The sequence below is a fragment of the Schistocerca gregaria genome, chromosome 2 (assembly GCF_023897955.1).
Source record: "Schistocerca gregaria isolate iqSchGreg1 chromosome 2, iqSchGreg1.2, whole genome shotgun sequence".
In the NCBI taxonomy this organism is placed as follows: domain Eukaryota; kingdom Metazoa; phylum Arthropoda; class Insecta; order Orthoptera; family Acrididae; genus Schistocerca; species Schistocerca gregaria.
The window spans coordinates 243143643-243157496 of record NC_064921.1 but is presented as its reverse complement, the minus strand read 5'-3'; the positions used below and the strand labels follow the sequence as shown (position 1 = coordinate 243157496).

Here is a 13854-nt window from a genome sequence, read left to right as displayed (position 1 = left end):
CACAATCATACTATCTCTCTACTATTCCACTCCCGAACAGCGAGCGGGAAAAACGAACACCTAAACCTTTCTGTTCGAGCTCTGATTTCTCTTATTTTATTTTGATGATCATTCCTACCTATGTACGTTGGGCTCAACAAAATATTTTCGCATTCGGAAGAGAAAGTTGGTGACTGAAATTTCGTAAAAAGCTCTCGCCGCGACGAAAAACGTCTATGCTGTAATGACTTCCATCCCAACTTGTGTATCATATCTGCCACACTCTCTCCTCTATAACGCGATAATACAAAACGAGCTGCCCTTCTTTGCATCCTCTCGATGTCCTCCGTCAATCCCACCTGGTAAGGATCCCACACCGCGCAGCAATATTCTAACAGAGGACGAACGAGTGTAGTGTAAGCTGTCTCTTTAGTGGACTTGTTGCATCTTCTAAGTGTCCTGCCAATGAAACGCAACCTTTGGCTCGCCTTCCCAACAATATTATCTATGTGGTCCTTCCAACTGAAGTTGTTCGTAATTTTAACACCCAGGTACTTAGTTGAATTGACAGCCTTGAGAATTGTACTATTTATCGAGTAATCGAATTCCAACGGAGTTCTTTTGGAACTCATGTGGATCATCTCACACTTTTCGTTATTTAGCGTCAACTGCCACCTGACACACCATACAGCAATCTTTTCTAAATCGCTTTGCAGCTGATACTGGTCGTCGGATGACCTTACTAGACGGTAAATTACAGCATCATCTGCGAACAGTCTAAGAGAACTGCTCAGATTGTCACCCAGGTCATTTATATAGATCAGGAACAGTAGAGGTCCCAGGACGCTTCCCTGGGGAATATTGCTCAAGTGTGTGGGACACATACCAAATAGGAGAAACAGAGGATATTGAACAAGTAGAGTGTAGGGCAGCTTGAATGGTCACAGGTTTGTTTAATCCGTGGGAGAGAGTCTCAGAGATACTGAAAGAACGGAACTGGAAGACTCTTGAAAATAGACATAAACTATCCTGAGAAAGTCTATTAAAGTTTCACGAACAGGCTTTCAATGATGACTCTAGGCATATACTACAACCTCCTACATATCTCTCAAATGGGGATCAGGAGAACAAGACTAGAATAATAACTGCATGCAGAGAGACATTAAATCATTCTTCTGCACTCCATTCGGAATGAAGGGGGAAGAAACTCTAATGACTGGTGCAAATGGGATGTACCTTCTGTCATGTACCTCATGATGATTTGCAGAGTACAGATGTAGATGACTAGCTTTCAGCAAGATTTATAACAGAAGGTTCCATAATACTGTCCCTGCCAATTTGTCTGTGGTAATCTTCATTCTGAAGTTTCTCTGTGTGTCTTACACAGCTGCCCAAGTGGATGTTTAAATTCTGTCTGTTACCTCGTGTTTAAGTCTCTCAACATCTGCTGTTTTAAACATATTGTTCTTTTTCATAATATGTGTGTTCATGTAAACCCATACCAGCATGAATGGACAGTAATAACAATATTATGGGGTTAATCTAACAATACGGTCTCAACACTGCTTTGTAATTTTGTCTATCCCATAAAGTCTGTATGCAGGCTTGTGGGCACTGACAAGAACTAGCAATTCTGCTATGGTATGTGACAAAACTTAAAAGTATTCCATTAGATGATATCCACAAAATACTGAATGTATGGCTGGAGCTTCATTCACTTGCACTGAGTGTATGCTTGCAATATCCATCACAATAACCGGACATGCAGGGATATACGGCAACAATTGTTCTTTAAACCACAGTTTCAAGAACTTTGTATCATTTCAGAATGGTAATCTTGAGAATTCTTAGACTCTGATGCCTTAAAAATCAACATTCAGTTTCTGCTGCTCCCAAGTGAAGCACTGTAAATCTATAATCTGCACCAACTGGAACTTTTTATCCAACGTCCCAATTGCTTATCTTCCAGCAGATAGCCCTAGCATGCTTTTGACTGACGGAAGTATCATCTACATAATAAATCTATAACATTCCAAATTGTCTGATCTCCTGCACTGATTAGTAATTTCCTCCTGTCATTCATTTTCTGATATCTGAACCCTATGTCTTTCTGTATCCTCAATATGGTCCATTCGCTTCCATTAAAAATTTCAGCTTCCTTAATGTGCGAAGCTAATTTTTCTGCTGTAGGATATTCCCCTTTAGCATACGTGCTGAATACTAAGGGCTGCAAAAAGTGCTTTGCAATATCAACTAGCTTACCCACGTCTTTTTTTTGGTTGCATTGCTTGCCTGGTGACGTCAAAACAGGTGAGCCATAGGCTTGCATAGATGCCTTAGCTTTACTGGACATCCTCTGAATGGTCTTCACAATCCAGTACCGCACATTTCAGCTAGTTGCTCCTGGAATTTTGCAACCGAGTGACACGTGTCTTGGGCTGGTGTGGGTTCAGCAGAAGACTGTCTTTTAAAGTAAAGACGCAAAACACTATTCCTCTTGCTTTAGGCAGCACTTGGCATGATTGCTTACCATTACTCATAACTAACATTATGAAGGCAAAATAATCACCAAGTACAGAACACATGAACCATGGACCTTGCCGTTGGTGGGGAGGCTTGCGTGCCTCAGCGATACAGGGGGCCGTACCGTAGGTGCAACCACAATGGAGGGGTATCTGTTGAGAGGCCAGACAAACGTGTTGTTCCTGAAGAGGGGCAGCAGCCTTTTCAGTAGTTGCAGGGGCAATAGTTTGGATGATTGACTGACCAGACCTTGAACATTAACCAAAACGGCCTTGCTGTGCTAGTACTGCGAACGGCTGAAAGCAAGGGGAAACTATGGCCGTAATTTTTCCCGAGGGCATGCAGCTTTACTGTATGGATAAATGATGATGACGTCCTCTTGGATAAAATATTCCGGAGGTAAAATAGTCCCCCATTCGGATCTCCGGGTGGGGACTACTCAAGAGGACGTCGTTATCAGGAAAAAGAAAACTGGCGTTCTATGGATCGAAGCTGTTTAATGTCAGAACCCTTAATCGAGCAGGTAGGTTAGAAAATTTAAAAAGAGAAATGCATAGGTTAAAGTTAGATATAGTGGGAATTAGTGAAGTTCGTTGGTAGGAGGAACAAGACTTTTGGTCAGGCGAATACAGGGTTATAAACACAAAATCAAATAGGAGTAATGCAGGAGTAGGTTTAATAATGAATAAAAAAAAACAGGAGTGCGGGTAAGCTACTACAAACAGCATAGTGAACGCATTATTGTGGCTAAGATAGACACAAAGCTCACGCCTACTACAGTAATACAAGTTTATATGCCAACTAGCTCTGCAGATAATGAAGAAAATGAAGAAATGTATGATGAAATAAAAGAAATTATTCAGGTAGTGAAGGGAGACGAAAATTTAATAGTCATGGGTGACTGGAATTCGAGAGTAGGAAAAGGGAGAGAAGGAAACATAGTAGGTGAATATGGATTGGGGCTAAGAAATGAAAGAGGAAGCCACCTGGTAGAGTTCTGCGCACCTGGATAGCTAACACTTGGTTCAAGAATCATAAAAGAAGGTTGTATACATGGAAGAATCCTGGAGATACTAGAAGGTATCAGATAGATTATATAATGGTAAGACAGATATTTAGGAGCCAGGTTTTAAATTGTACGACATTGCCAGGGGCAGATGTGGACTCTGGCCACAATCTGTTGATTATGAACTGTAGATTAAAACTGAAGAAACTGCAGAAAGATAGGAATTTAAGAAGATGGGACCTGGATAACCTGATAAACTGAAAGAACCAGGGGTTGTAAAGAGTTTCAGGGAGAGCATAAGGGAACAATTGACAGGAATGGGGGAAAGAAGTACAGTAGAAGAAGAATGGGTAGCTATGAGGGATGAAGTAGTGAAGGCAGCAGAGGATCAAGTAGGTAAAAAGACGAGGGCTAGAAGAACTCCTTGGGTAACAGAAGAAATATTGAATTTAATTGATGAAAGGAGAAAATATAAAAATGCAGTAAATGAAGCAGGCAAAAAGGAATACAGACGTCTCAAAAATGGGATCAACAGGAAGTGCAAAATGGGTAAGCAGAGATGGCTTAGAGGACAAATGTAAGGATGTAGAAGGTTATCTCACTAGGGGTAAGATAGATACTGCCTACAGGAAAATTAAAGAGACCTTTGGAGATAAGAGAACCACTTGTATTAACATCAAGAGCTCAGACGGAAACCAGTTCTAAGCAAAGAAGGGAAAGCAGAAAGGTGGAAGGAGTATATAGAGGGTCTATACAAGGGTGATGTACTTGAGCGCAATATTATGGAAATGGAAGAGGATGTAGATGAAGATGACATGGGAGATACGATACTGTGTGAAGAGTTTGACAGAGCACTGAAAGACCTGAGCCAAAACAAGGCCCCGGGAGTAGACAACATTCCATTAGAACTACTGATGGCCTTGGGAGAGCCAGTCCTGACGAAACTCTACCATCTGGTGAGCAAGATGTATGAGACAGGCGAAATACCCTCAGACTTCAAGAAAAATATAATAATTCCAATCCCAAAGAAAGCAGGTGTTGACAGATGTGAAAATTACCGAACTATCAGTTTAATAAGTCACAGCTGCAAAATACTAACACGAATTCTTTACAGACGAATGGAAAAACTGGTAGAAGCCAACATCGGGGAAGATCAGTTTGGATTCCGTAGAAATGGAACACATGAGACAATACTAACCTTATGACTTATCTTAGAAGATAGATTAAGAAAAGGCAAACCTACGTTTCTAGCATTTGTAGACTTAGAGAAAGCTTTTGACAATGTTGACTGGAATACTCTCTTCCAAATTCTAAAGGTGGCAGGGGTAAAATACAGGGAGCGAAAAGCTATTTACAATTTGTATAGAAACCAAATGGCAGTTATAAGAGTCGAGTGGCATGAAACGGAAGCAGTGGTTGGGAAGGGAGTGAGACAGGGTTGTAGCCTCTCCCCAATGTTATTCAATCTGTTTATTGAGCAAGCAGTAAAGGAAACAAAAGAAAAATTCGGAGTAGGTATTAAAATCCATGGAGAAGAAATAAAAACTTTGAGGTTCACCGATGACATTGTACTTCTGTCAGAGACAGCAAAGGACTTGGAAGAGCAGTTGAATGGAATGTACGTTGTCTTCAAAGGAGAATATAAGATGAACATCAACAAAAGCAAAACGAGGATAATGGAATGTAGTCGAATTAAGTCTGGTGATGCTGAGGGAATTAGATTAGGAAATGAGACTCTTAATGTAGTAAATGAGTTTTGCTATTTGGGGAGCAAAATAACTGACGATGATCGAAGTAGAGAGGATATAAAATGTAGACTGGCAATGGGAAGGAAAGCGTTTCTGAAGAAGAGGAATCTGTTAATATCGAGTATAGATTTAAGTGTCAGGAAGTCCTTTCTGAAAGTATTTGTATGGAGTGTAGCCATGTATGGAAGTGGAACATGGACGATAAATAGTTTGGACAGGAAGAGATTAAAAGCTTTCAAAATGTGGTGCTACAGAAGAATGCCTAAGATTAGATGGGTAGATCACATAACTAATGAGGAGGTATTGAATAGAATTGAGGAGAAGAGGAGTTTGTGGCACAACTTGACGAGAAGAAGGGACCGGTTGGTAGGACATGTTCTGAGCCATCAAGGGATCACCAATTTAGCATTGGAGGGCAGTGTGGAGGGTAAAAATCGTAGAGGGAGACCAAGAGATGAATACACTAAGCAGATTCAGAAGGATGTAGGTTGCAGTAGGACCTGGGAGATTAAGAAACTTGCACAGGATAGGGTAGCATGGAGAGCTGCATCAAACCAGTCTCAGGACTGAAGACCACAACAACAAACAACAGAACAGTATGACAGAAAACACAACTAAACTTTATGAACACAGCATGATGCACTAGAAATGAAGACAAAATGTCCTGAGGCATGACTGGCTATGAGTCACTTGGCACACACCCACATGTTTCTGCGCATCGGAACTTGTACAGCCTCCATAGCTGCACTCCACTCTAAATTCTGAGTACTTGTCCAGTATTTAGAGTCCTTACCTAGTAGGCATGACAACAGGTATGAACTTATAGTGTCTGTAAAGAACAGACTAGCATGGGGAGCTGCAGAAAAGATTATTTGGACTGAACACTGCAGCAATTACAGTTCTGTAAAACCCATGCTGCAATGTAAAGAGACACTTAGAAAACTTAAGCGGAAATCTTTGAATGAGAAGTGACAATTTTTCTCGCAAAACCAGCATTTCAGAAAGCCTACAAAACAATCCTGCCACCTCCATCACATATGTCTTGTACGGTTCATAAGAAAAGACAATTTTATCTAATTCATATGTGAATTGAAGAGGACCAAATTGCACTACTATTGGCATGAAGTACCCTCTGCTATGCAACACGCAATGGCTTGTGGAGTAAACATGTAGATATGGGATTCAAACTAGAGAACTTCCACAGATTCTCTCCATTCACTCACTACTACGACATCTCTATAGATAATTGAGGTTTAATCCCCATAGTGGACAAAAAATGCTGCACCTTCTTGGAATGGATTTTTAGGGCATGAATTTGTTCATTTTTGTGCAAAGAAAGACAGCCACATCTAGCCTTTTCTTATAGGAAGTTGAAACACCGATATGATGCAATTAATTTATACAACACTTGACTGCGCGTGATTTATCTCAGACAGTGTTTGCTATGTTAAGTGCGAGCTGCTGGACAACAAAATTGCAGTAACATTAAGGACTTGTCAAAAAATATAAAATATATAATTAGCAAAACGAACAATTTCAATTACAAACTTGACAGGGAATGGAAACTTTTATAAATCTTAATTGGCAACCTTGCAAAGAATGTTAAGTCATTTGCCCAGTTAACATTTATGTAAAGACAGTGTCCAAGTTCTTATTTACGAAGCTATGCCTCTTCCAAGCATGCTTTTGAAGAACAGTGTTCCGAAATCATATTTTCACTTTTGGAAAGAGTTCAACCATAAGAAATTTCTTAGATGAACAAGTGGTTGCAATGAGCATATGAATTTTAAAATGTGAACATAAAGTTTTAAAGTAAACAATGCAAAATCCAGGATCGAATCTTGTCATTATGAAAAGGATTTATCACTATCCCCCATATAGTAGAGATGCTGAGTCACAGACAAGCACAACAAAAAGACTGCTAAACAAGCACACTTCTAGCCAAAAGGCATTCTTCTGAAGTAGACAAAAAAAAAAACACACACACACACACACACACACACACACACACACACACACACACACACACACACACAAACGAGCACTGTCTCTGACTGGCAGTCGTGGACATGCGTGTGCACACGCACTCTGTCTACTTCAGAAGGTCTTTTGGCCAAAAGCTTATACTTCTTTAAAGTCTTTTTGTTGTGCCTGTCTGCGACTCCACATCTCCAATATATGGTTAGTAGCAATCTATCCTTTTCATAATATTGTCAACGTTTAAAGTAGCAGTAAACACATAGCAATGAGAATCGCTCTAGGCATCCAGCAGCACTTTCAACTTTGGTGTTGCAGACCAATATTGATTCATTTATTCAAGATGCTGGCACAACTCATTCCCCCATTCAAAACAAACTAAACTACCATTAGACTTGGGCTTTTGCACCAAGCTCAAAAATCGTTTCAAGTCCAAAGGGGACACTTTTTTGAACAGGATTGTAACACACAATGAAACTTGGATACATAATTTCATTAGTTAAGTTTATGTAAGCACGAAAACATTCAGTGGAAACACAATGGATAAGCTTTCCATAAGAGATTGAAAAAACAATCATCAGCTGGTAAGATCATGTTAACTATCTTTATGAGTGTCTATGATCCCATTTCCTGTGATTCTTTGGAGGAACAACACACTATCAACAGCTTATACCAATCACGCATGACTGAGAACAAAGTCAAGCTCGCCCGCACTTAAAAGGAAACATGAGATAGCAAAGGAAACGTATGCTGCTTTTTCCAGACAATACCAGACATACTACCACACAAATGATGCAGGAAACTTCAAAAAGTGGGTTGGGAGCTCCTAGCTCATCCATCTCACAATTCTGACCTTGCCCGTTTGGATTTTTACCTGTTTGGTCCAATGAAAAGAACTTTGCGTAGCATCAAGTTTAACACCAATGAAGAGCAAAAGAACGAAATACAAAACTAGATTCATGATTAAGGTAAGAAATTCTTCACTGAGAGGCTAAGACGACGCTCAAGATGATGAGCTAAGTTCGTAGAAGTTGGTCGTAGATGGAAAAACAGATACTAAGCAGTACTGATTTAATAAACCATTTTTAATGTGAATCTATTTTTCTGTTTAATTACTGAATGACCCTTGTGGTAGAAAATGTTTTGTACAATTATAGTGAGTCAACAATTCTGAGCCACAATAACAAAACTGTATTCATTTAAGACGCCAAAGTCAGTGCATTGTGGGTCCTGTATTCCAGCAAAAGATCTATGAATCATATCATACTAAGAATCTCATCTAAATCCCAGCACAGGTGGATTTTTCTCCCGTAATCAAGACATTTGCCATACATGTTGCAGATTAGATGTGTACGACCAACAGTCAGCACTGGTGTGAGAGTCTTCCCTGGCAGTATGTACCAGTGTGTACACATGCATATCCACCCCATAAAAGAACACAAGTATAAGAATCTTGCCACTAGTTCCACTTCCTATGAATGTACTTGTAAAAATCGACTACTTGACCTCTCAACTTTTTTGCTTATTGCTTGAATTATCTGTGCAGATTGACACTTCAAAATTTATTTCTTAATAGCAAAGGATTAATTACTGACACAAACTTGATATTTTAGTATTTTAACATACGAAGAAAACCTTATAGTATCAAAAAGAATGTTAACACTAAGTGCCTTACCCACTCGATGGACGAACAATTTTGATTTTGCTGGGAAGTTGTAATTGATTACATTGTCCAACTGTGGTATGTCAATGCCTCTTGCAGCTACATCAGTCACAATAAGGACTGATACTTTACCACACTGAAATTTTGCTGCATTTATCTTCCGAGCAGACGGATCAAGATTGGAGTATATGTAAGTGTTTGATATTCCTGCCTTATCAAGTAACTGTAAATATACATAAACCAGCATCACTTCAGTTTTTTCAACATGGTCACAAATTCAGTACTGTGTATGCTTATTTACAAGATTCATTTGTAGTGTACCTTAACACTGGCATAACTTACCATATGTAAATATTCCACATGGTGTTTTGTTGCAGCAAATAGTACAGTTTGTGATTCTAATTTAATTACGTGTTTCAGCAGGCAAAGCAAGGCTGCAGATTTGTCATCTGATCGACAGCAAATAAATTCAAGTGTCAGACTATCTGGTAACTTAGATTCAACATCTAATCTGTTTCACAAAGGGAATACAGTACCAATAAATAACAATGGTCAACTTTTCACATTTACATCAATTTTAAAGTTGCACATACACACAAAGTATTCTAGTGTTATCAAAATACTATTCAGTTTTTTTCAGTCTACAAATAAATGTAATTTTTGGAAATGTATATTACTGAGTAGAATTGGAATAAAAGGCAGCAAATTAAAATATACAAGTTGTCATACATACGCTTACTTGCACATACCGTAAGAGAACTGGGTCTGAAAGACCGGCTTTAGCAAATTCAACTAGCACTTTTGGAAGTGTTGCTGAGAACAGAAGCGTCTGACGAGACTCTGGAAGGCGATTCACAATTTCTCTGAGTTGCTCGCCAAATCCCATTTCAAATAATCTTCAGTTAAACAGACAAGATTTACTGGTTATTCAGGCAAAAAAGGCATGGAAGAAGTAGTAAATGGGAGAAGTAATAGTAAATCATTTTTAAATAATGTAGTTTGCTATTATACTACATGAAAAATTTACTTCCATGAAGAACTGGTTCAGCTGTCAGATTAGGAACATTCTTATTAATTTATGCAAGTCCACAGTGGCACTAATATAAAAATAAACAATGTGGTGGAAGTTGCTTGCTGATTAATGTACCTTGTCAAAAATCTTGTATTTGCTTTAAATGCCATTGCAAGCACGCACAGAAAATGACAAAAACCTAGCCATAAACACTGTATACTCTTCCATATTCCTCTGGCAATAACTGATGGACTGTCAAAGTTAGAGATTCAATGTCTAAGCATTATGGAAGAATGAATAAATGCAACTTAGATAAAAACAGCACAACAATTACATCTAGATTTTTTTTAAATGTAACTGTGTATCACATTTTGTGTTTACTTTTATTATCATTACTCTACTGCTAGAATTACTGCTTATTCCATAAAACACACAAACAATTATCCAATATGTTTTTACATTTATTGAGTTGATGAAATTAGGTTATGCCTGCCTGTCATGGTAGGGCTGGGTTGTTTTGGGGGAGGACACCAGACAGTGACGTCATCGTTCTCATCAGATTAGAGAAGGATGGGGAACAAAGTTGGCCGTGCCCTTTGAGAGGAACCATCCCAGCATTTGCCTGGAGTGATTTAGGGAAATCACGGAAAACCTAAATTAAGGTGGCCGGACGCGGAATTGAACTGTCGTCCTCTGGAATAATGAAATAAGGCTTGAAAAATAATCACACAGTTAACTTATGTTATAAAACCTGATTTCTGTTTACAGCTGTGAATGTGCTCAATTTAGAGCTTCAGCTGCTTTTCAGTGTGATTTAAATGCCATAACAAATGTATTGCATTTCTACGTATAAGCAAAACAATACACGAATGTAAACAATTGCAGCCCTAGTCCATTTCTGTTAAGACCTTCTGGGAGCGTGACCATGTCATATGTGATAAACTAATGTTTCAGCTGTTGCACACGGCAGCTGAAATTGTAGTTGATCACAATAGATGTGGTCACATACCCAAAAGGGTTTCATTGAAAGTAAACAAAATAAATTCAGAAATGAATAAGTCTGTCATAATTTTTCTATCTCTCTTGCTTCATAAATAGAGAACATTATGTGAATTGTGCCAAGAGAAGAAAAGGAAATGGAACATCATGGTTTCATGTCCATTCAATGTCGAGGTCATTAGAGATAAAGTAAAAGCTCAGGCAGAGCAAGAATGTGGAAGGAAATCATCTTAACCATGCACAGAAATTACATACAGGCTAAAGCATGGTGGCTGGATGGAGATTGTAACCATGCTGCTGTTGAGGGAGAGGGAGAGCCTACATGATGACTAATAAAGTTTTGTTTTCCACTCCTATTCCTCACCATTTCACTACATGAGATTTAAAAAATGCAATAACTGCCACAAAACAAAAAATTAGTGTTCATTAATAATACATTACCTGTCAGCTTCATCAAACACAACATACTCGACACTGTTTAATTTCAGTTCCATTTCAACACAAATATGCAGCAGTCGCCCAGGAGTAGCGACTATTATATCAGGGTTACCATGAATTGCACTAAATTGACTTTCCATTGAGTCACCACCTAAAATAACAGCTGCCTGCAGACCAGTGAAACGGCCAAGTTCTTTAATGAATTTCAGGGTCTGAAAGCAAGGTTGACAAGTATGAGACTGGGTTTCAAACAAATTACTGTAGCAATTATGTTCTACTTTCAAAATTTTGGACAATCTCTAAATCTAATAAGACTGACAACTACTATTTCAATGTTTCTACAACAATAATAACTGTTAACATTTTTCCCAAGTTCCTTATGCTTCTCCACGACAACTGTAATTTCAGCAACTATATTTTACAACTACTTCTGGAGTGTGATGGTACGCAACCTAACAGTGTGTGTTCAACTAAAGACCAGATGGGTCATCAAATCACATTCTTCAAAGAAATCTCGACACTACTGCATGCAAATAGATAAAAATATACACTGAAAACATGGAAACAATAATGTTCAGTAGGAACATAGACTTAATATTTCAAATTTGACACAATGTTTGAACTCTTAAAACTCTTTGCCCCAGGTAAGTACTTATTGCCTGATTACTGTACACTTAGCAGCAAGTACCAAGCAACTTGCACAAGATGACACCACAATCCAGACAGTCCAGCCACGGCACTGCACTGAGTTCTAATCTATTTCCGCATAGAAATTTGGAACAAATTTATGCTTCCTCTAAAAGACTGTAAGACCTTCAGATTCATCTGCCACCAGCTAAGTAAGTTGCTACAAGGGTGCTGATAACTGGAATTGTTTTCCTCTTTGCATGGCTACTCTCATCATATTCACAGAAAGTTCAGTTTCAGATCATATCTAGTACACAATCAGCACAGTTCATGCTGAGTTCACACCAGAGTAACTACAGTTCTTAAAGTTCCAATCCACATCAGCTGATGCTATCCTAATTGCCACCATAGAGCTACCCACTGCTAACAAGTAGCTACCCACTGCTAACAAGCATTTATCGGGCTGTTCAACAACAAATGTCTAGTGAATATATACATCAAAGACAACACAGTACTCTTTAAATACGCAGACCACCTAAACATTTTAGATCAGATAGTTATTCTTCAGGAAGAGCATAAGGGAACAATCGACAGGAATGGGGGAAAGAAATACAATAGAAGAAGAGTGGGTAGCTTTGAGGGATGAAGTAGTGAAAGCAGCAGAGGATCAAGTAGATAAAATGATGAGGGCCAGTAGAAATCCTTGGGTAACAGAAGAAATATTGAATTTAATTGATGAAAGGAGAAAATATAAAAATGCAGTAAATGAAGGAGGCAAAAAGGAATACAAACGTCTCAAAAATGAGATCAACAGGAAGTACAAAATGGCTAAGCAGGGATGGATAGAGGACATATGTAAGGATGTAGAGGCTTATCTCACTAGGGGTAAGACAGATACTGCCTACAGGAAAATTAAAGAGACCTTTGGAGAAAAGAGAACCACTTGTACGAATATCAAGAGCTCCGATGGAAACCCAGCTCTAAGCAAAGAAGGGAAAGCAGAAAGGTGGAAGGAGTATACAGGGTGTTACAAAAAGGTGCGGCCAAACTTTCAGGAATCATTCCTCACACACAAAGAAAGAAAATATGTTATGTGGACATGTGTCTGGAAACGCTTCCTTTCCATGTTAGAGCTCATTTTAATACTTCTCTTCAAATCACATTAATCATGGAATGGAAACACACAGCAACAGAACGTACCAGGGTCACTTCAAACACTTTGTAACAGGAAATGTTCAAAATGTCCTCCGTTACCAAGGATACATGCATCCACTCTCCGTGGCATGGAATCCTTGATGCGCTGATGCAGCCCTGGAGAATGGCATATTGTATCACAGCCGTCCACAATACGAGCACGAAGAGTCTCTACATTTGGTAACGGGGTTGCGTAGACAAGAGCTTTCAAATGCCCCCATAAATGAAAGTCAAGAGGGTTGAGGTCAGGAGAGTGTGGAGGCCATGGAATTGGTCCGCCTCTACCAATCCATCGGTCACCGAATCTGTTGTTGAGAAGTGTACGAACACTTCAACTGAAATGCGCAGGAGCTCCATTGTGCATGAACCACATGTTGTGTCGTACTTCTAAAGGCACATGTTCTAGCAGCACAGGTAGAGTATCCCGTATGAAATCATGATAACGTGCTCCATTCAGTGTAAGTGGAAGAACACGGGGCCCAATCAAGACATCACCAACAATGCCTGCCCAAACGTTCATAGACAATCTGTGTTGATGACGTGATTTCACAATTGCGTGCAGATGTCAGCCCACACATGTCGATTGTGAAAATTTACAATTTGATCACGTTGGAATGAAGCCTCATCCGTAAAGAGCACATTTGCACTGAAATGAGGATTGACACATTGTTGGATGAATCATTCACAG

General features: G+C 39.1%; 1 protein-coding gene across 1 annotated transcript in view; it reads right to left on the bottom strand.

Annotated features, from left to right (window-relative positions):
* LOC126336771 (ATP-dependent RNA helicase DDX54) overlaps window positions 1-13854 on the bottom strand; it is a 128738-nt gene that overhangs the window by 64641 nt on the left and 50243 nt on the right. The window contains exons 5-8 of the mRNA XM_050000783.1: window positions 11349-11557; window positions 9646-9792; window positions 9239-9407; window positions 8909-9119 (exon numbers count right to left, since the gene is read on the bottom strand). Coding sequence (XP_049856740.1) covers window positions 8909-9119; window positions 9239-9407; window positions 9646-9792; window positions 11349-11557 — 736 coding nt within the window. The remainder of the gene's footprint in view (window positions 1-8908; window positions 9120-9238; window positions 9408-9645; window positions 9793-11348; window positions 11558-13854) is intronic.